The sequence below is a fragment of the Sabethes cyaneus genome, chromosome 2 (assembly GCF_943734655.1).
Source record: "Sabethes cyaneus chromosome 2, idSabCyanKW18_F2, whole genome shotgun sequence".
Lineage (NCBI taxonomy): Eukaryota > Metazoa > Arthropoda > Insecta > Diptera > Culicidae > Sabethes > Sabethes cyaneus.
This window is the reverse complement of record NC_071354.1, coordinates 141,773,625-141,796,503: the sequence shown is the minus strand read 5'-3', so window position 1 is coordinate 141,796,503 and position 22,879 is coordinate 141,773,625. Positions and strand designations below refer to the sequence as shown.

Here is a 22,879-nt window from a genome sequence, read left to right as displayed (position 1 = left end):
TAACGAGTGTTACGATTTTGTTTTCTTTGCTATGACGGATCCTTTTTCTCGTTTTCTGCTTTAACATAGTAGGCACCTATATAAAGCCTGCGTTTGGCCAGGTGTTTCGATCAAGTCATGTTTCGCTCCTAAATACCATAGAAAAAGAAAGCACTGTTTTTGTTTCCAGTGAAGGATAACAATTCTCGATACGAGAGTAAATTTTACTGCCTTGGGTAAAAATACATCTATATCGCCGATGTAGGTTCCGATATGTCAAAAAATACTATTTGTAAACAACAATTTATCACAAATTTTAATTAAACATCAAAAACCTTGTGTTATAGAGCTGCATATAGGACATATTGGCAAAAGCAAATGCCTTTACTACCCGTAAAATATTTTTATTTAAACAGTAGTTTATTCCACTATTAAAAGGATAATATCCACAAAGAAAACGCTTGGTAAATTGTTATACCAAACATATGTTTGTTAGGTAGGAGCGTCCATGGAAGATAGTAATGTCCTAGCACCTGATCTCCAAGAAGTCAAACGAGAAATCAGGCTGCTGAAGACCAATAAAGCCGCTGGGAAGGACCGCCTACCGGCAGAGCTTTATAAACATGGCGGAGAAACGCTAGCAAAGGCTCTACACTGGGTTATTTCGAGGATTTGGGAGGAGGAAAAGCTACCGGAGGAATGGATGGAAGGAGTGGTTTGTCCCATCTACAAAAAGGGTGATCGGCTAGACTGCTGCAACTATCGTGGTATTACGCTGGTAAACGCCGCCTACAAAGTACTCTCCCAGATCCTGTTACGCCGGCTGTCACCGATAGCACAAGGTTTCGTAGGGAATTATCAAGCGGGTTTCATGGGGGCTCGCGCAACTACGGACCAAATTTTTACTATCCGACAGATCTTGCAGAAATGTCAGGAGTACAACGTGCCCACGCATCACATCTTTATTGAGTTCAAAGCAGCATACGATAGAGTCGATCGAGACAAGCTATGGCAGATAATGCACGAACACGGTTTTCCGGACAAACTGACGCGACTGATCAGAGTTACATTGGATCGAGTGATGTGTTTCGTACGCATCTCTGGGACACTCTCGAGTCCCATCGAGACGCGGCGAGGGTTGAGACAAGGTGGCGGCTTATCCTGCATGCTGTTCAACATCGCTCTTGAGGGGGTGATCCGACGAGCGGGCATCGAAACGAGAGGCACGATTATTACCAAGGGTAGCCAACTTCTAGGCTTTGAAGATGACTTCGATATCATTGCCAGGAACTTTGCGGCGGCGGAGGCAATCTACGCCAGACTGAAAGCGGAGTCTAGGAGAATTGTGCTAAAAATAAATGCGTCGAAGACCAAATACATGAAAGGAAGAGGCTCAAAGGAAACAAACGCGCGCCTCCCACGGACGGTAACCGTTGACGGCGACGAACTAGAAGTGGTAGAGGAGTTCGTGTATTTGGGATCGTTGGTGACCGCGGACAACAAGACTAGTAAGGAGACCCAGCGGCGCATCCATGCGGGAAATCGGGTCTACTTTGCCCTTCGTAAAACGCTACGATCTGGAAGCATACGCCGCCGCATGAAGCTAACAATGTACAAAACCATTATTAGACCGGTAGTTCTTTATGGACTTGAAGCCGTGACACTGCTTACGGAAGACATACGCGCCCTTGCCGTGTTTGAGCGGAAAGTGCTGCGGACGATATTTGGCGAAGCACAAACTGAAAGCGGAGAGTGGCGGAGGCGTATGAATCACGAGCTACAGGCACTGCTTGGGGAGACTTCCATCGTACATCTAGCGAAAGTTAGCAGGCTACGGTAAGCCGGACACGTCGTAAGGATGCCGGACGACAGTGCGACGAAAATAGTCCTCTTCAATAACCTCACCGGCGCCAGGAATAAGGGGGCCCAATGTGCACGATGGCTCGACCAGGTCGAAAACGGTTTGCGACTTTTGAGACGACTAGGATATTGGCGACGAGTGGCCCAAGACCGAGTTGAACGGACGCGAGAGCTTGAAACAACACGAGCCACCCCGGCTCTATGTTGCTGAAGAAGAAGAAGAAGATGTTTGTTAGGTATAGATAAGCTGACTAGACGTCCCGGATTATGCGGGACTGTCCCAGGTTTGGATGGCTTGTACGGATTACTAAGCGTCCCGCGTTGTGTAATTTTTTAATCGAAACAGTTTCTAAGGATGAATCATAGAATAGTATACATTACATAGTTACATTGAATAGTTACATTGCATGAAAAAACCTACTGCTGACACCGCTCGTCAGCTGGTGTACAATTATCGTTAAAAATCATGATAAAAGCTAATTAAATAATATAGATTTTTTTTGCCGCCCGTAAAATAAACTCAAGTAGCTTCTAAATGGTGTCAGTAAATACTGAATGACTTTGGAGAACAGTTTAAGGCAATAAAAAAGTGAATGTAAAGTGAATGTCTATTGGGCAAAATTGATTTTCAAGTGTCATTTTTAATCAAATTGTTATATCTCACAACTAATAAAAGATATATAGTTACTATATTCAGCAAAGCTGCCCCCTTTTGTGTGTTCCACAATTTTTCTGAACAAAAAAAATTTTTTTTGACGTATTCAAAAAAACAAAAGTTTGTATCACCCTGGTAGATGTGATTCTTATAATGCTTTGACAACATTTGGAAGCTGTTTGAGTTCATTTCACGAGCGGCAAACAAGTTTTTATAGTGTTTAATTAGCGTTCACCATGATTTTTGAGGATAACGTTTGCATTAAAAAAAAATTTAATGAACTTTTTGCGGATGGTGATAAAAAAACTAAGACAGTTAATTGAGTGTTCCGGTATCTACAACATCTTGGCGCTATTGGACAACAATCAGAGCATCGAAAGAAAGTCCGGTTCCGGACGGCCGACGACCCTGAGTGACAAGAAGCTCCAAAGAATGCTGAAGAGGAAGACCGAGGGAAAACTGGCTACATCGCTGCGTGCACTTGGCGGAGAGGTCGAAGCAACAGGCCGAACAGTGAAAAAGTACCTGGCGAACATGGACATACATGTCAGGAAGCGGCAGTCCTGTCCACTGATCTCAGAGCTGCAGGTAATGGCACAGGCGGTGGCGGTGGTAATGAACGACGCGACCTATCTCACGCTCGACGGCAACGACTGGCAGGGCACTTCATTTTTTACTTCCCCCACGAAGGAAGTGAGCTCTGTGGTGAAGATCATTTTACACACCAAGTTCCCCAAGAAGGTGCTGCTGTGGCTGACAATCAACGAGAAGGGAATGTCAAAGCCGTTCTTTTTTCGCTCCGGACTAGAGATGCCAATACCGAGGGGGTATTTCGAAAACCGGTTTTTCGGTATTGATAAATTCAATACCGGTAAAACCGGTAAAAAACCGATAAAAGCCAATACTAGAAAAATAAATTAAAAAATTGTAAAATTTGTAGAAAATGTTTCCATTAATCAATGGTACTCAATTTTTTGGAACAGCTAATTGACAAGCTCTCTTAAAAAGTAATAAGTACGGAAAAAGTGTTTATCGTGTCAACTATAAAACTAGACAGGCTTTACTGGGAAACTGCATACAATTTGAGTAATACCAAAATATATGGTCTTGTGGTCCAAATTGACAGCTTATTTTCCTCTAATTTTATTAAAGCCCTGTTCTTGCGGAAACATCTGTGATACGTGGCGCCGGGTAATTGAAATATTTACAGGTTTTTCGAATTATTTTGAGTGACATAGAGCATTAGTGAATTTTGAGACACGCATTTTAAGGCGGAGAATAAATAATTGATCAGGAACTGAACATGGTCGGAAAAAAACTGCATTACATAGCTCGTTTCACGCGGCTCGCAGTATGAATGGTTCTTACAAGTCAGTCTACGCTCACAGCGATGCAATCTTTGATTGTGGTTTCAGAAAACAGTCATACTGTCTATCCGTTGAGGATTGCCAACAACGAGTCAATAAACGAACTCCTCTTCCGTGATATGCTATAACATTTTTTAAAGCAATCCGTAATTTTTCACTGAAGATTTTATGAAGAGCTACAATGTGTATTGCACATTTTTACTGTTGCGCAATATTCTTAATTGTATTCTTAATTCTTAAAGTCACTATCTTTAGATTTAGATAAATATTTTCCGTTTGTTAAAATTATATAATTGAGCTGTTATTTTCAGAACCTCGAATCTTTGAAATGAATTCGCGCTATACGTTAACAATCTGAACGGCAATGGAAGCTTCTTGAGTTATTTTTTCATTAAATTTACCATGTAAAAAAATACCGAAAATACCGGTTTTTGATCACGTAAAAACCGGTATTTCGGTATTGAAAAATAACACGGTAATACCGGTAAAACCGGTTTCGGTAAAACCGGTAAAGCATCCCTACTCCGGACTCGCCGTAAACGGGAAAATTAATAGTACGAAGTGCTTGCCGAAAGCTGCGTCATTCATCAAGAAATACCATAAGGGCGAAGACGCGGTGTTCTGGCCGGATCTGGCGTCGGCCCACTACTCGAAGCGATCTTTGGATGAAATGGAGTGGTTGGTATTCAAGACGGCGAGCCCGCCTAACGTCCTCCACCAGAAGCGTCCCAACGAAAATTTCTGGGCAAACCTGAAGCTTGACAAAACTCGTGTTTTAGTCTTTGACCTTGAAATGCGGGCAGGCATTAATATTAATATTTCTTTAAACGATGGTTTTACAATTGATGGAGGGACGGTAGAGGAAAGTAATGAATTTTTTTTGGGAAAGGAGGGGAAAGAGTGGAAAGGAATGGGGGGGACTTGATGAGATTATGACTGAAATTAGTCAGAAATCGGTTACAACAACTACTTTGTAACAACCGTGCTAGTAGGGTAATAGGTAACTTCGCTTAACAAGTTGTCGCTGTGACTCCTATCTTTTGTCCGATGCTGAAAGATGCATGGGACAAACCAAGCTATAAGATTATAACCGGATTTAAACCCACAACACCTGCCAGGGCGTGTGGCTCGCTGGTACCCGTGTACCTCTGAACCATAGAGGCGCTGGACAAAACAAGACTGCGCAACCCCCCTTATTAATGTAGCGACCCATCTGGTTTTTGGGGTATTTTTAGACACACAGATTGTGCCTCTTCCTCCATCAACTGTAGAAACCACCGACCGAGAAGTTTTGATCTACCTTGTTTTTATTTTCTGCACGACGACACTATGTAGGCCCTTACGACTTGCAAGGCAGTGATGCTGGATCTACGGATTTATCCGTAGTTCTACGGATTTAGGAGTTTTCTACGGACCTACGGATCAACTGCTCAAATCTACGGATTTTCATAAATTTTGCGGAAAAGATTAAAAGCTTCATTTAGTGACAAAAAGTACGAGTGCGCTACATGCAGTGAAATGCGTAACTTTATTATTTCTCAGAGAAAGAAGTGAACAGAATAATTTACTTTAATGTATTAAACATGAAAGATTTGCTTTAATGATGCCATACTGTCAATAAGAACTAGCGTTTTCAGTTTGACGGCAAATAGAAATTTTCATCATTATAATAGGTCAATTATATAGGACATTCTTCACTTCTCTGGTTTTGCTTTCTGATAGTAGTGATATTTGCATTTATAGTATTAATTCTACATGTATTAATGCTCAATATGCTCTTTTTACGCTATAAATGAAAACTCTTGGACATTCAAACCTTCAGAAAGCGATGAAAAGACAACAAAGCGAAAGACAGCGGAATGTTGGCGAAAATGTGATTCAAAGTCAATGAGCAGTGATAAAAAGATGGCAAAAATACGATAAAAAGGGGATGAAAAGACAGCCAAAACTGCGATAAAAACACGACAAAAAATGGGAAAGAGAAATTTAAAAAGTGTCAATCAGGCGATAAACCATGCAAAAACGACTACGAAAAGATGGCGAATAAACGCTGTCAAAAAGACGACGAAAGAACAACGAAAAGACAAGAAAAAGATAACATTTATGTTGTCTTGGCAACAAACATGACAAAAGATGATGAAAACATGACAATGAAAAATGGAGAAAAGGTAGCAAAATGTAGAAAAAAACAAAAATACTATGGAAAGATGGCAACAGGACCATCAAAAGACAATAAATATACAACAGAGAAATGACAATGAGGTGACGAATATGTAGAAAAGGCAGCAAAGAGATGATAAAAAGACGGTTCCGAAAAAGCAACGATAATATGACGAACAGACAGCGATAAGGTGACGAAAAGATGATGAAAGAACGATAAAACGACAGCAAGTAAACGACAAATAGGCAGTGAAATGCCAGCGAAAAGATATAACAAAGAAGTAAAGACAAGTAGGCGAAAAGACGAAAGACGGCAAAAAAGACTTTAAATAGATGTAGCCTTTGGCTGAAGGTTTTGGGAAGACAATTAAAAGTCAGTAAAACAGTGCAAGCTATGCTGAAAAAAATACTAATGATGACCGCATCAGACAAAACACGCTACAAAAAGCAATAAAAAATGACAAAAAATCGCTGAAAAGAGACAAAAAGACGGTGACGTTATACTAGATGTTAAACATAACGAAAAACAACCAAAAAACGTTAAGAAGACAACAAAAAACAAGAGGTTGACACGGTATAGTGGTATTCACGCCTGTCACACCGAAGACTCGGGTTCAAATTTTAGTTCCGCAGAAATCACGAATGATCCAAGCTGTTAAAGTGGCCATAATCAAATTAAAACAAAAAAAACGGCATGAAGAAAAGGCGACACTTAGCAAAACAAAAAACGAAAAATACAGACAAAACTCGAAATTACCTAACGACGAAAAATGAAAGATGAAATACGGAAAAATATAGACAAAAAACGGACGACGAAAGTCAAGAACTGGTTTGATTCAAAAAAGTATTAAGGTGAAATTAGTCGTCATCGATTCTGCCAATATCAAAAGCAGATTTTTTATTTGAAACAAAAATTCTGTTCATTGGCAAGAAAAATGTAGTATTTACATTTTTATAAACAGAATCCCACTTTTAGGCCCAAAAACTGCTTCCGAAATTGGGCTCTCTGAAGAGAAGTTAATGACTGTTAATTTCCCGTCAATTACCTTCAAATACAATCAAGAACAATACCTTTGCGGTAAAAATTTAACTTTTTTCACAAAACTGACAAACACTTTATACGAACAAACCTTTGAATGAAGAACAAATATTGGTCAAAGTTTCATTTAAATCAAAAGTTTGATTTAAAATTTGATTAAATTTTATCATTTATAACCGTTTTCTCTGTGTCAGATAGTCAGATAGTAAAAATACGGATTTCTCTTCAGCAAAACCTGGTATCACTGTTGCAAGGTTTGCAAAGATGATATCAACTAAATTATCAGAAGCGAAAAATACTAATTTGCTCTTCATCAAGCGCATGTTTGTCTGTAGCTGTACTGACAATGGTCAAACTAATGTTTGTGTGTAGAAAAACATTTCTTTTTTTGGCGAATGTATTTTTCTGTAAATAACAAAAACAAGACAAATTTTCAATAAAACACACATAAAAATCAATAGATTTCTTTGTTGGACTCGATGTGACCGTTTAATGCAAAAATCTTTAAAACCGATTGGGAAATTGCAAAGTTATAAGCGCCCAAAATTTGTACGACTTTTCGCCGTTTTAGATTGTTTTGATCGATGCCCTAGCTAGTTCTACGACGAAAATGAAAAGTGCTCTGATTTTGTTCAAATCAAAGTTCCCTATTTTCCAAGACCACCCCAAGGGAATTTTTCCGACACCGAACACAGCTTATTTAGTTCGAATAACTCTTGACCTAAACGTGATTGTACAATTTTTTTTGCATGAAAAGACAAGACATTTTTTTCAGCAATCTAGGAAAAACATCAGTTGGAAAAGTGCACACCACTGTATTCAATTTGAAAAGATTGAAGGTTTTGTGCCTGTCGGAGAGTAGGCTTAAGAGGAGTTTCACTCCAACGGGCTTTCCTTCACCAGCGAAAATAAAATTAAAATTAAAAAAAAAAAAGTTTGTCACAAAATTTTCCACGACGGCAGAAAATTTTAAAGAAAACGATTCTATTCGTTTTTTATTCTGACAGACCTTTCAACTTCCATATTTCGTCGACTCGCAACAGTCTTTCATAGTACATATTTGCAATATATTCCTCTGTTGAAACGTCGATTTACAGCTTAGCTTAAATTGAAAGTAAACACGATAATATTTTTTGTAAGTTTAACGTTATATGAATCGAAATTGTTAGAATGTAAATAGCATTGCATGATAGTGGAATTCCGTTTTCTTTTTGGTTTATTGGGCACGGGTTCTAGCGCCTGCACGGAGAAACCTTGAGCTCCGGGTGATTTTGCAAAGAAGTTAACAAAGAAGAGAGCAAACCAAACGGCGAGGGTACCATAAATATCTTATGTCAATTTCCTCCAGTTTAGTGTGCTTCAAACGAAGTTTATTCGTTGGATTTTCCTCGATAGGTTATGATGTACCGGCTCAGACGTGGACGGTATCAAAGTGGAACTGAAAGGATGGTACCTACATACAACATAGTGTTCGTTTGGTGCCTTACTGCAGAGCATCACGATTGAATGTCAACGCGCTAGGGATATACTGACGGCAGCAGCGTCTAATGAAATGTACTTCTAGCAGCAGCTGCAGCACTGATTCCGTAAATCAGCAGGCGGTAAAACATTTGCTTCAGTGAGTCGGAAAATCGAAACTAATCGAAACGGAAGTGAGTGCAAACAATTGGCTTTATCTTGAAATTAAAAAGTTGGCTCTTTTCCAAACGTCTCCCACAAACAAAACTAGAGCTGTTTAAGTGTTTTTGTCCGTAATCGCACGATAATGGAAAATGTTTCAAGTAGCGAAACAAACAAAAGTATTAAAGAAACGTTCCGCATTTCAATATCAAGCCAACTATTATTCGAATGATAGTTCCGATTTTGAAAACTTGAACCGTGAGGTCAATATAAATAGATTTAACCTCTTGACATTCAGAATGGGCGAAACCGCAAATTCCCCAGCTAAACACTTTCCCCCATTAATCAAACTGTCGATAAGATGAATAGACTTGTGCAACCTTATTTTGTGCCAAAAACGAATTGGACAGACACAGAACGACAAATCAGCGCTCTCGGTCCCATTTGTATCAGGCAGCCTTTTGGCGAAATTTGAATTCCACGCTTTCGGGCTGTGTGACTGCGGATGATTTACTACCCTCAGGCCCTTTCGTGGCGAATACTCGTGGTCTGGTCATGACCTCGTTTCATTTCCTTGCGAGCAGGTGATAAGAGTCAATGAATGGTTTAGTAGATTAAGTCTCAACGGTATAGATAGCGCCAATAAAAGAAGCGGCTATTTAGCCGCTTGTGCATAAAGTTCATGAATGAAAATCTAAGAATTATTCAACATCGGAGTTCTGCGACAAAGTGACTACGGCTCACACTGCTGGCGCCAAAACGAAAGTCAGCAGGCTAAGGATATGCTTTAATTTTAGTCTTATGCTGTTATCTTTTGCATTCGTCTCATTACGTAGAAGAAAGTCAACGACGAGAGCTCAGTCCAGCGATCAAAATTTTCTTGGCAGCTCTTCCATAATTTGCTTCAGTGTGCGGAAAGTTAACGAACGAAAACGTGGATGAGATTATTGTTGGATTTTTTGCTTGCGTCATTCTACAGCTAAGTATCGAGAAAAGAGTTGTATTCTATGAAAAATTCATAGAGGCAGTCAGGCAGTTAAAATAATTGACAGTTTAGTATCGACATTTTAACAATGATAATTTTTTTACTGTTTAAAAAACACCTAATAAAAAATTTATCTGAATTGTATAAATTTTTGAACACTAAACAAAAATAGTCTAGAATTCCGCTTTGAGCTGGTGTAAATTTTTAAGGTCTTCACAGGAACATAATAGGACCTGTTAATTCATTTCAATTGAAAATCGAAAGGCGACGATGACTCATTGATTCAACTGAAATAACTTACCTAAAAACTTGCTTTAATTGAAGCTTGCTAGAAAGCTTCGGTTCAAACACGAAACAAGTCGCATCTTCACATATGAATATGGATATATCTTTTGTTCAAGAATATAAAATACATGCTCAAACTAGTTTGTAAGACATCTTATGGAAGTCTTTAGTTTTTTGACAGTGTCAACATGGAAAAAATATTGGTATAATTCGATTATTATTATCGTGCATCCCGTTAGAAAGTTGTGCGAGCCATTGTACTAGTCCTATTGAACTTTCTGGTAGGTGTTGGCGGAGCCATATTCTATGAAAATATTGGCAAAGAAACAAAAGCTGAGACGAAACTTGGAATTCTGTCGTCTTACGGATATAGCTATTGGTAATTGAATCGACATTGCAGCCAATTAGCCAAATGAACGACGGTTGTAATTCCTGTAGGATTCATGGTGATCATAATATTGTGAGATTTACCACAACGTTCGCAGTCTAGCTGCAGGTAGGTTTTTGGGACTAATTGCGGATAGCAGATGACTTCTAGATATAGGCATAAGCATCTGAAACAATTAACAGTAGCTGGCTGGTTAAAAAAAAACCTCCAAACACTAGAGATTCTACAAAATGAGTTGGCGCCACCATAAGCGTGTTATCCCAAAAACCATGGTTGCAAATCGAATAAGAAGCAAACTATGCCTACTCTTATGCGAGCGTGTATGACAAGTATAGCATCCAACGCTTATGCCTCTGACGCAAGCGTGCGATAAACAGTCGCCGTTGCTGTGTGCAGACATTCTGCTACCTACAACTCGCGAACGCACAACGCGTCTTTCTACAAGCCCGCACACGAAGTAAACAACTCTGAGCGGTAAACAACTGAGGGCTAGCGGGACACTGGGATGCAGATTTTGCATTACTTTTTCTTTTATTCATCTTACGCCCTCGATTTTACACGCGAGTGGGAGTGTGAACCCATGCGAGTGGTCGGTACCTGTTGCTCGCACCGCAATGACGAGCGAGAGCGACGACCGTGGCCGTTAGCTAAATACACGCTCGCAAAAACTCTTGCCATCTTTAGCTAAGATGGTAGCCATGTCTCGAGACTAATCATAGCTAGTAGGGCAACATATTTGAAAAAAAATTGCTTCAAGCGATCAAGAAAATAATTCGTTTCAGTAGAATCGAAAATGATCTTGGCAATGAATTGAGGACAACGACTGGAACCTCGATACCTACTTACAGACCGCTAAGTATTCCGGATGGCAACGTAATTCAGTGAAACCCGTTACTTCGGAATCGTAATTTTCCAAAATCGAGAAGATAAACGAAGTATGCACTGCCACAGTATCCAGTGCTATCAAAGCGGAGATAAGACAAATTATTAATTAGTTGGCGATTTTATTGTGATCAAGTGGCGGTCAATTAGCACTAAAATAAGTGCACACTCTATACTGGCGGAGTCGGCCTCCCGGCCAAACATCCAAAGTAACGTGGGTGACGGCGGTTTAGAGGTCGGGGAGGAAGCAACGGTTACGAACGAGGAACTCATTGAGACGACAGATATCAGCTATTGCGCGGTTGTCACGCTCGACTCGCTTCGGAACGTCCAAGTGCCGGTATTGGGTCCAGTGTTGTAGAACGTCATGTAGTTGAAGCTAAAGTTCCCGGTAGGGGTTGTGATTGTCGGCTTTGAGGACAACATCACCTTGGAAGTCTATGGTGAATCTATCAGAGAGGTTGCGTTGACGGTCGCCCACTCTATGAGCATTGTTGAAGATTGGATGCGCTCCAGAAAACTGGAGCTAGCACATCATAAAACGGAGATTATCGTGGTGAACAACCGCAAGTCGGTGCAGCAAGCAAATACCAGCGTCGGGGACTGCACTATTTCATCAACGCATTCCATAAAACTTCCGGGAGTCATGGTCGACGACAAGATCAAGTTTAGGAGTCGCGTCGACTATGCCTGCAAAAAGGCTTCCAAAGCTATTTCGGCATTATCTGGTATGATGTCTAATAGCTCTGCGGTATATGGCAGTAAGCGAAGGCTATTAGCTAATGTGGTCCAGTCCATACTCAGGTATGGCGGGTCGGTGTGGTCATCGTCGTTAGCTACCAAAAGCTATCTAGCAATACTGAAAATCACCTATCGTCCCATGTGCTTGAGAGTGACGAGTGCGTATCGCACAGTTTCACATGACGCAATCTGCGTCTTAGCGGGCATGATGCCTATTGGCATCATCATCAGCGAGGACGTAATGTGCTTCAACCAACGTGGAACTAGAGGCATACGGAGTACCAGAAGATCGTCCTCGATGAATACATGGCAGCGGGCATGGTCTAATTCCACAAAAGGCCGATGGACCCATCGACTTATACCGGAAATATTCGGGTGGGTCGACAGGCGCCACGGCGAAGTTAACTTCCACCTGACACAGATTATGTCAGGGCATGGATGTTTTAGACAGTATCTGCACAAATTCGGACATGCGGAGTCCGCCGCGTGTCCCTAATACGTGGATGTAGAGGAAACTGCAGAACATGCTTTCTTCATATGCTCTCGTTTCGTGGGCGCGAGAAGCAACATGATAAGATCCATAAGATGTGTTCTAGCTCGGACGTCTGGAAAACAGTCAATGCGGCTGCTTCCCAGATTGTACTTGAGCTACAAAACCGCTGGAGAGCCGATCAACGTCGATTAAGCAGCTTAACTACCATAGTCCAATAATTATCGAAGAAAGTGCGTTCAGCACAATAGCCCTTCCCTGAAGTGAACCCGATAAGGTGATACCAGGGAGGATTGACGCTGGAAACTCGAGTAGGATTTAGTGGGTCGGTGTCCTCACGCTTCATTAGGGAGGTCGGGATCGCCAACCCCACAGTACCTGATTTGTCTTCGCAGGTATCTGATAGTACCATATCTTCTCAGGTGCTCAGTAGATTTTCCTACTCGTAAAAAAACCCTCTGTCCTTCGAAACAAACGACAACGGTCAATGATACCCAGAAGGCTAGTTGTCCGAAGTACCTTCCCGAGGAACATCCAAGATACCCCGTGAAAACCTTCTGTCTAACAAACAGCAAAGCAAATTGATCATGTTCCTACCCACGGACGGTTATTTAGACATTACCAGCCAGTAACCGGTCGTTTAGACAGCACCTGCTACCGGATGAACATCGGCTCGCACCAGGGGTAATCATGGACGACGACGAGTTTGAGATGACCGGCGAGTTCATATATATTCGGTATTACATGCGATTTTCGACAATTGGACCGGTAGGGAGCAGAAACGCACTAAATCTGGAAACCATACCTTCTTTTCAGTTTGAAATACTCTGCCAGTAAACTGCGGTGGGCTGAACACATCACACCGCTCTATCTGGTTCACCATTCAACAATACATCGAAATATTGTTTTCAATGCTTAGCCACCTCCGATCGCTCAATAATCAGGTTCCTCTCCTTGTCGCTGCACATAACAGGAGTTGGTTTCTGACTTCTGACCCGGTTCTTCTCGTCAGTCAACCGTTGACACTTTGCGGCGGAACAACCCACGGGAAGTGATTGTAGCAATAGTACCCAACACTTTTCGCGTTGTAGTATTGATCGCGCCGTCGATATACCTCCACTGCTCTCTACAGGTTCTCTACAAGTTGTTCACCGATCCGGCAATTAATCTTTCGAGAGTTTTCTATTGCACCTCCTTCCAGTAATAACCGCCCAATGTTCAGTCGTATCTTCCTCGTTGGTTTCGATTTGAATACGTTAAACAACCGGGTGCGAATCTTGCTTACTACGAGATAGTGGTCCGAGTTGACGTTTGCTCCCCTCTCGTTTTGATACTCGATGCTCTCCCTCAAAAGCGGTTGCCCGGTTGCTTCTCATCCACCAAAATTTTCGAAACACATTGTAGAGCCGTTACCTGCGTTTCTCGGCCATGTTGAAAAAACTGTGCTTTGTTTCAACTTCAGCACTTAAGATTGGTTCCTGATGTTCTAACTCTTTACGATCTCTGTCCTCCAGCTCCGCTTTCATCTCCTCAAAATCGTGATCAGCTTGTTCCTTGCTCGTCGGATTCCCAAAAAATCCTTCTTCATTATTTTCCCTTTCCGTTCCTTCCTCAATTGTAGAACCATCGTTTCAAAAAATATTACCGCATTTCAAGGTCATGACTAAAATCACGAGGTTTGGTCAATTTTTCATGTATTTGCTCTTTGACGCAATTAAAGTTAGCCTAATACTCCTAGACTCCACTTTCAGCCTGGCGTAGATTAGGCAAAGCTCCTGGCTATAATATAAAAGTCACCTGTGAGGCAACTTTTTTTATCATTTTTGATATTGACTATACTGGTCAAGTTAATTTGTGCTTCTTACTTGGGAGTAAGAAGTGGTGTAATGGTATCGCACTCGACGCGAGATTGAGAGTTGTGGGTTCAAGTCCCACCTGGACAGTTTATTATTTTTCAGTTTGTATATCATTTTGCACAGTTCTTCGAATGTTCGTTCTTCACAAAAAAAACACATTTACTTTTTACTGGAAGTACATCTGTGAGGTCTTTGATGAAAATCATGGCTTTCGTCTCGATACGCACAAGTCGAATCACTGATCTCAATCGACTGAATCGTATGCTGCTTTCAAGTCAATAAAGATGTGATGAATGGGCACGTTGTACTTTCGACATTTGACATCCGAGACATCTCAGATAGTAAACATTTGGTCCATAATTGCGCAAGCCTCCCTTAAACCAACTTGATAATTCCCTACGAAACTCTATGCTATCTGTGACAGCCAGCGTAACAGGATCTGGGGGAGTATCTTGTAGGCTTGGTTTACAAACGTTATGCTGCGATAGTTTCATCGCTCTTGTTGTATGTGGGGCACAGAGCTCCTTCCATCAATTATTCTGGTAGCTTCCTCACCTCCCAAATCATCGAATTAACACAGTGTATAGCCGTTACCTGCGATTCTCGTTGGACGGTCGTTATCGGCTGCTTTGTTAGTCTTTAGTTCCCCGATTTCTCGGTTGACCTTATGAAGATCAGGCGCTGGACATTACATTTTTCCATGGGCACTTTAAGGAACATTCTGTTCTACCATTGCGGTGTTCAGCGAAACATACAGGGTGCTCAATAAGTTCAAATACACTTTAAAAAGGTGTTTAAAAAATGAAAATACAAGATATTCTTTTCTGAGTCAATTTTTATTGAAGCAGTGTTTATTGAGAACCTGTATGACATATTTGGTGACAGCAGCCCCCCCCCCCCCCTCCCCCGCTCCCTTTGTGATTTATGACCGAGCTTGAGACGTTTCTCATAAAAATCACACGCGGCACGCCCCTGGTCCATGGGCATCTCGTCCCAGATCTTGGAAATGAGCTTCTCAAATTGGTCTTCTTAAATTGGACTATACATAAAAGTCCAGGGGATTAAGATCCGAGAAGTTGGGAGGCCAGAAAGTCTTATCGAGGAAATCAGTCAAATTTTCCCGACACTACGCTTGGACGATATTCGCCGTGTAGGCCGGCGCGCCGTCCTGTTGAAAGACATAATGATCTTTCCCGTAGAGGTCACGAAGTGCCGGGGCCACAACCTTCTCCAGAACCTCGGTCTTATAGTACGCGGCGTTGATTTTCACATTTTTCTCGACATACACCAGTAAAAGCTTCCCACGCTTGGATACTGTAGGATGCCCAACTGCATGAGCGTTTTATACCAGACGCCATTTCATATTACTCTGTAGAATCACTCGGCACGGAAAACTACTGCGCGCACAAAGTACGTCTTACCTGTCCAAGAGTCTGCTGAGAAAGGGGGAGATGCATAAGCAAGGCTGTCAATAATAATCGCACACTATGACATGACAACGTCGCCTGACAGCGTTGCCGATACTCACATCGTAAGGAGGGAAGGAATGCTAAAATACAGAGTGCGGTATGCACCTCACATATGTGTATCTCACAGATACGGCCCCCCAAACCATCACCGACGCGGCGCTCTGGAACCGCGGGATGTTTACGTGGGACAGGGGGGATGCTGGGCAACGTCGGCGCCCACAGCCGATCATTTTGGACATTGTGCGGCTGTTGCAAGATGAAGAGCTTCTCATCAGAAAACACGAACTCCTGACCAGCGTGTTGCGAAAGTATCAGTTTTGCTCTGCCCAGCCTCTTCTTCGTTGTAGCCTCAGTTACCCCGTGAACCATGCGTTTTTTGTACGGCTTGCATCCCAGGTCCTTCGCCATGATGGTGTGGGCAGTCCCGATCGACACATCCAGGTCAACAGCGGTCTTCCGGATCGGGCGGTTCGTTTTTCGACGAACCCACTCGCTCACCACCTTAACGGCTGCCGGCGTCCTCGCCGCATGCGTCCGCCCGGATTTAGCACGGTCTTTGGCCGGGCCCGCCTTCCGGTACCGACGGATAGTGTTATATATGAAATTCCGCTTCACCCCGTGGGATTTCAACCGCCGAAATACACTCAAGTCACTTTTAACGCGAAGGATACATCCCGCGTAATCAAAACCGCGTAAATTCCGAAATTCGCGTAAAAAAACCGCGTAAATTCGCATAAAACAACTTTGTGGACTTCAACACTACGCGAAAAAATAGACGTTTTGAGCACATCCGCGTAAATTCCGGAAATTGCGTAAAAAAACCGAGTAAATTTCGAAATTCGCGTAAAAAAAACCGCGTAAATTCCGAAATTCGCGTATAAAACATACCGCGCAAAAAACCGCGTAAAAAGCGACTTTAGTGTATGTCGCCGGGTCGCTCACCTCTCGCAAACAACTTTACTACGACGTTGCCATACTCCTTCATCACGCACGGTAAACAAGTAACAAATGACTTCAAGTCGACACCTTGCGCGTCGGTTGGCCTATATAAGGCTAAAGCTGACACCAATACTAATACACAGAATGCACATGATGCGCACTTACACAACGATGAAAAGTTGTATTCGAACTTATTGAACACCCTGTAAACAAACATAAACATTTAAACAAAGTTTTGCCATATTTGTTGTTTTATCCTAGATGCGTGAGAATTATAGAAAGCAAAATAAACATAACGGGTGACAACTAAAGTTTTGGAATTTTTTTGAGGCCACTATACTCAACAACAAACGAGCTCAGAGAGAAATAAAAGTATGTATGTGTTAGCTCTTTCTCTCATCTTTTTGTCAATATTTTTTGTTTTGTTTAGCTTGGCCAGTTTTGCTAAAAGTGGCGTTGAAACAAAAAGCATTTCGGGAGCGCGTTTTACACTTCTATGAACTGCAACAGAAATCTCGACAAAAAGTATACGGCATAACATTTGAAGAGCAAATATGTTGTGGCTTCGACTGTTTACCATATCCTAAGACGCCCAACAACTATTCGCAAGCAAGGTAGTGGAAGACCAGCCAAAATTATAGATGCAGAAGGACAACGTTCTCATTCTCGTTTCTTTAAGAACAAGCCCTCTGGTTTGGCTATCAATTAAGCTGTGCCAGACGAAGGTTTGAAGAAAATTTTGATCCCGTTTATACAAAAACATCATGCAGATGGACAATACGTGTTTTGGCCGGATAGAGCATCATCGCACTACGCCAAAAAACACAATCGTTCCTGAATACCCATTCGATCCCATTTTTACTCAAAAACTACGACCCGACAAATCTGTCTCAGTTCGCACAATCGAAGATTTCCTTGAGTTCCTTGGTGTACAAAAATGACTGGAGAACCACGAATTGCAAACAGTTGATTGCTAGAATCAAGAGATGCATTCGCAAAGTTGACATGACAGCCGTACAACGCTCCTGTTCGGACATCAAACGGAAGCTTCGCCGAACAGCCGATTATGGACCGTTTTCGAATGCACACCAATTTTTTTCAACAATGAATAATGTATCTTTTTCGGTAAATCGAATCTTCTTCATGTACCTTTGTCTTTTTTGACAGCTTGAGAAAAAAATTCCAAAATTTTAGTTGTCACCCGTTAGACAAGTGGTTGCAGTTATCGCAAAACTGATACTGCACGGTCTTTCACTGAATTTTTTGCGGGATAAATGCGGGACATATTATATAATAAAAAAAACTCGCTCTATAGCTGGTACATGAAAAATTTATTTAATGAAATATTCAAAACTACGAGTATTATATAATGTACTTATTTTACCAATTCCTCGTAAACAGTGATTTTTGAAAAATTTAGAAATATTTTTAAAATAAACAAGTAAGGCATGCAAGCCTCGGTAGCAAAAATAAATTTGACACTATTTACTTCAAAACATAATCTGTAAAATCCAGTGTCTCGTTAGTTTCCTAACAATATCTAATAGAGTTCTTTTATTCTTATTACAGGAACGGTACAAGACAGATATGAGCGTTGCGATCCAGCTATTGCAGTGCAAACCAGACAGTTTCGTATCACCAAAGCTCTCTTCGGTAAGTTATTCCGACCGGCAACCAGTGTCAAAGATAAAGATTGCCCCTCTCTAGTTGGGGGCGGCAATAAGTGATAAGCAAAAAACGGTATTTCCAATCTATCATTCTCAATCTCACTTTTCAGCTTCCAATTGAAATTCAATCGAAGGTCGCCACATACATGCGTCTCGATACCAATTCCCATTCCGACTCGGAGGGCAGCACAAGCGGAGTGGGAGTAGCGACTGCCAGCTCATACCACGTGCTACCGGCTTCCGACAGCCCCCCACCGATGTGTCCATTCCCGCCCACTGCCATGGTCTATTCGATGCGCGGACTTGGTAAGTGTTAGTTGCCGGAAAAGTGTAGCTGCTGCATAGTACTGCTGCTGTTTTCTCTTTACCTTCGTTTATTCAATATGCTAGCAGCTGGTTTTAAAGGATTTCAGTTGCTTTTGGGTTTTCTTCCTGACTTTCCTGGTTGCCTGGCTTGCCCTCACCAATACTGCGACGGAGAAATGCTATATCCTTAACTGGAACAGCCATTCCCTCTGTATATAGTTTCAATAGAAGTGGATTTGATAGGGTTGGTTTAAAATAATGTTTGCCTACATTTCATATTTGAAATGAGAAAAAAAATACGCGAAAGAAGTTATGCAACATGAAAAGAGTACAAAAACATAACTTGCTGAAAATATTTCACACCTCTCTAACCACCCTACAAAGAATCTTAACCAATAATGCGCTACGAAGCCATCACTCCTAATCCATGCACTAAATCCCACTTGCTACTTCTCCGATGCACTCTAGCCTCACCGGCACACAAACTGCGGCATGTTTAAGTTTTCCAAGTTTTAATTTTCATCATTTTCCCCTTCGGGGCAATCGGTTCTGTGTATTCTATTCTTGCGCTTTGGCTGGTTTTCTCTGTTGCAACTTTAGTGTATACTACTAGTGCTGTAAATAGAACAACTTTCCGTGGGAGCGGCACCTCTTCCGCATAAGCTCGGAACTATTATTGGCCCGTGGATGAAAGTGCACCGGCGGTGGGATCGCAGGAGTAAATAGTTCCAGGTGAAAGAGACGACTTCCGGGAGTGAATTAAAAACGAACCCTTTCGTGGCGATATGCATAACTTACACTTTCCTACTTTTAGTAATACTATGCTCTTCGTTTACTTTCTTGCATGAAGCAAAAATTGTATTAACATCAGTTAACTCTAACGCAATTTTACGTGAATTTCATTGGCTATTTACGACAAGTTTTATGTTTTCATCTGCATACTCTAATACATTGTGTAATTCAGTTTGCGGGGTTCAGTCATGGTCGACTTGCTAGCTTGATAAAATTGTGACTAATAATACTAATAACGTATCTGAGCTTTATATAACATAACATTAAACTACTATATATTCTCTAGTTTGTCAAGTTGCGCTTGAACCATGTTAAACAATGAAATCATTGTAATTTATAGCATTACGTTGTATCATGCTTTCTTCAAACTTTTCTATTTTATTATTCTCACTATCAAACGATGGGTTTCAAGAATTGTAACTGTGTACAAAATATAAGAGCTTAACATATAAAAATAGAAAAAAGACTAAATAAGGAAAAATTCAACTTTATCAATTCGGAATTATTACAAATCAAATATATTCTTAAACTACACATCACATCTTTCTTTCGTATAAGATGGATTAAGTAATGCTGACTGTACTCTAAATACTTCTCGATTGACCGATTCTGGTGTAAGAAGTGTATTGTTAAATGTTTTCAGAAATAAAACTTCGAGAGCTTAAAAGTATTGATAAGTAAATGACCGTTAAGTTGGTGAAACTTATGGAATAACCCTATTGTTATTTGATTACTATTTTTATACCAGTTTACGCGATTTACACTGTTATTTTAAAATTTAAATCAAAATTTTAAAAGTACCGTTCTGATTCAAACTTCGAACACTTAAGCTATGCTGAAACTTTGTTCAAAGAAAAATGTTCGAAAACAACTTTATTCTACTCCCATAAATGGTTTAATAGCATGGCAATTTGATTATTTTCGTGTTAAAATTTTAAAAATGCGGATAAAATGTTAATTTACATTGAAAAACACTAAAAACCTGCTGTTCGGTTTTGATTCAAACTTCGAACACTTTCATGGTCGACATTCAAAGCTCAAATATTTTAGTCTCAGACATCGATCACTTGTATTACTTTGAAAAGTATTAATGCTTTTAGTGTTATTCAACTTAAATAAGTGAAATTGCATCTTTTTTCTAAACACTGTCTTTTTAAATCCACCTAACAGTATGATTTAAATTTTTCATACAATAATTAGTTTCAATCCGTACTTCTTTAGTCGATTGCTAATATTTTCAAACTATATGTACCACAACTAAAGCAAGTTAACTTTGTACAGCTTTACAATGCAGATAATTCATTTTCCCGAAGGAAAATCCGGAAAAAACGGATATTATTTGTGGGTGTTCGAAGTTTGAATCACACCTCAAAACGTGATTCAAACTTCGAACACTTTTTATTTAACTAATATCTTTGAAATAATGCATGAAATATTGTATTTTAACTATGCTTTAGTACATATATATCTGGCACTTACCTAATAATCGCGAAGTTGGAAGGTAAATGTTCTAAAATTAGTAAAAAAATGCAAACGAAAAAACAGCTACTTTTGCACGAAACGCTAAGAGTATGCGAACGAAGTTAAAATCTGAGTTCTCACTTTTTTCCAACGCCTGCTGATTTCTTACAAGGAGTCCTACAGTTCAATGTCATACCTCACCGGATAAAGGATATTCTAACGAACACGGTGGTGTATAATAAGCATAATATTTTATCATATTAGCGATACTACGAGCATTTTATTCTGAAGTGTTCGAAGTTTGAGACTGTTCTAAGTTTGAATCAGAACGGTATAAATCTCGGGTACTTTTTCATTTCGACGTATCTGACAATGAAAGATTCACTTCGTGTCCCCTCTCTTCCGCTTTTTACGGCGATACTAATGCATTTTAGAGCATCAGTTTTGCACGAATCGGTTGCCGGAGTCACTAGCAACCTAATGTTTTGAAAGTTTCACCGTAAAAAGCGGAAGAGAGGAGACACGAAGAGAATCTCTCATTGTCAGATATGTCGAAATGAAAAAGTACCCGAGAAATATGTAATGCAAATTTCACTGCCCTATTTAAATGGAGTAAGTCGACCGATATGTATATTCCCTTCTGCGGGCTAACAGAGTAGCAAAGGAATTACGCTGGAAGGATGCACGCACGAATAATTTTCTAACAAAATATCAAGATAGGTACAGTGTTCACTGTATCGTAGAACGGTGTTTGAAACATACTCTTTATATCGTCCCTTCAAAGAAACCTCGGCTTTCCATCATCCGAGCCCTGCTCTCAGTACAAAATTTGCTACGTACGTAGAACGTACACCACGCCACGTATTCAGCTTCACACACCGTTGTGCGGTGGAGCAACATTCTGTAGCGTTTCTCCCACACTCATTATTCTGGATGCATGCACTTTGGCCTCATTTACCAATCAGCCCAGGCATACATAATGAAACACACCATCAGCCTTACCGGTACCGGCACAACACAGGCACAAGAGGGTAAATTGGTTTTTCTTTATGCTGCCTGTTTCACAGAGCCATATGAGCTTTCCGCAATAATAGGTAGCGCCTTCCCAGTTTCCATAGGGAAATCCAGAAGCAGTAACGACTAGTTGCTCGTATCCGATCTTGTGTTCCCGTCGTCAATTGACACGTTAACATAGTCTACCATTCAATGGGAAAAGTTCTAATTTTCCTAAAGCTATATCTAGGTTGTATAAACATAACAGTCAAACCCATATTGATTACGTTACGTATAAATAGATCTGAATTGAAACAGCAGGTTATAATTGTTTTGCCTTATACTCTTATCTAATACGTAGAAAATTGAACATTATAAGCACTTTCGGGTTAGATAACTAATTTTCAAAGAGCTTAGTGAAGTCATAAAAATTTAGCACTTGGGTAAACTGTGGAAGTCACTTCAACGAAATATTTTCTCGCTGGATTTCATTGTGAGTTCAGCACTACGATCGACGCCAAATATCCATATTTCAACATTAACAAGCTTCGCTGCACCGCTTTAAAGTTATTGAGCAATAGTACCAACGCTTTGTGATGATGAATCTATAGTTAATTCTAGCTTCATTTCTAGCCGTTAGAATGACGTTGTCACGAAGTTTATTACATCCAAACATATAAGTGAACTATTGTAGGTACATCACGATCAACAGTGTTGGCTCTTAAAAGGAGCCTTACTGAACTCCCCAGGTAACCAATAAGCATTACATATGCCATTTAAATGCAAATCAAGAAGCATTTAAGTCGCCTTAAATGCTACTTAAAAACTACTTTGGCAAAATATACAGCTACTTTACTGCAAATCCCCTGATCTTGCTGTCAATGCTATTATTTGCAACTGATTACCGACAAGAAGAATTTGAATAAAATTTTGGATGCCAAATTT

At 40.5% G+C, this 22,879-nt stretch overlaps 1 protein-coding gene across 1 annotated transcript in view; it reads left to right on the top strand.

Annotated features, from left to right (window-relative positions):
• Nucleotides 1–22,879, top strand: part of LOC128733537 (putative uncharacterized protein DDB_G0277255) — an 80,158-nt gene that overhangs the window by 32,366 nt on the left and 24,913 nt on the right. The window contains exons 3-4 of the mRNA XM_053827189.1: nucleotides 18,285–18,368; nucleotides 18,493–18,688. Of these exons, the coding sequence (XP_053683164.1) occupies nucleotides 18,285–18,368; nucleotides 18,493–18,688 (280 nt within the window). The remainder of the gene's footprint in view (nucleotides 1–18,284; nucleotides 18,369–18,492; nucleotides 18,689–22,879) is intronic.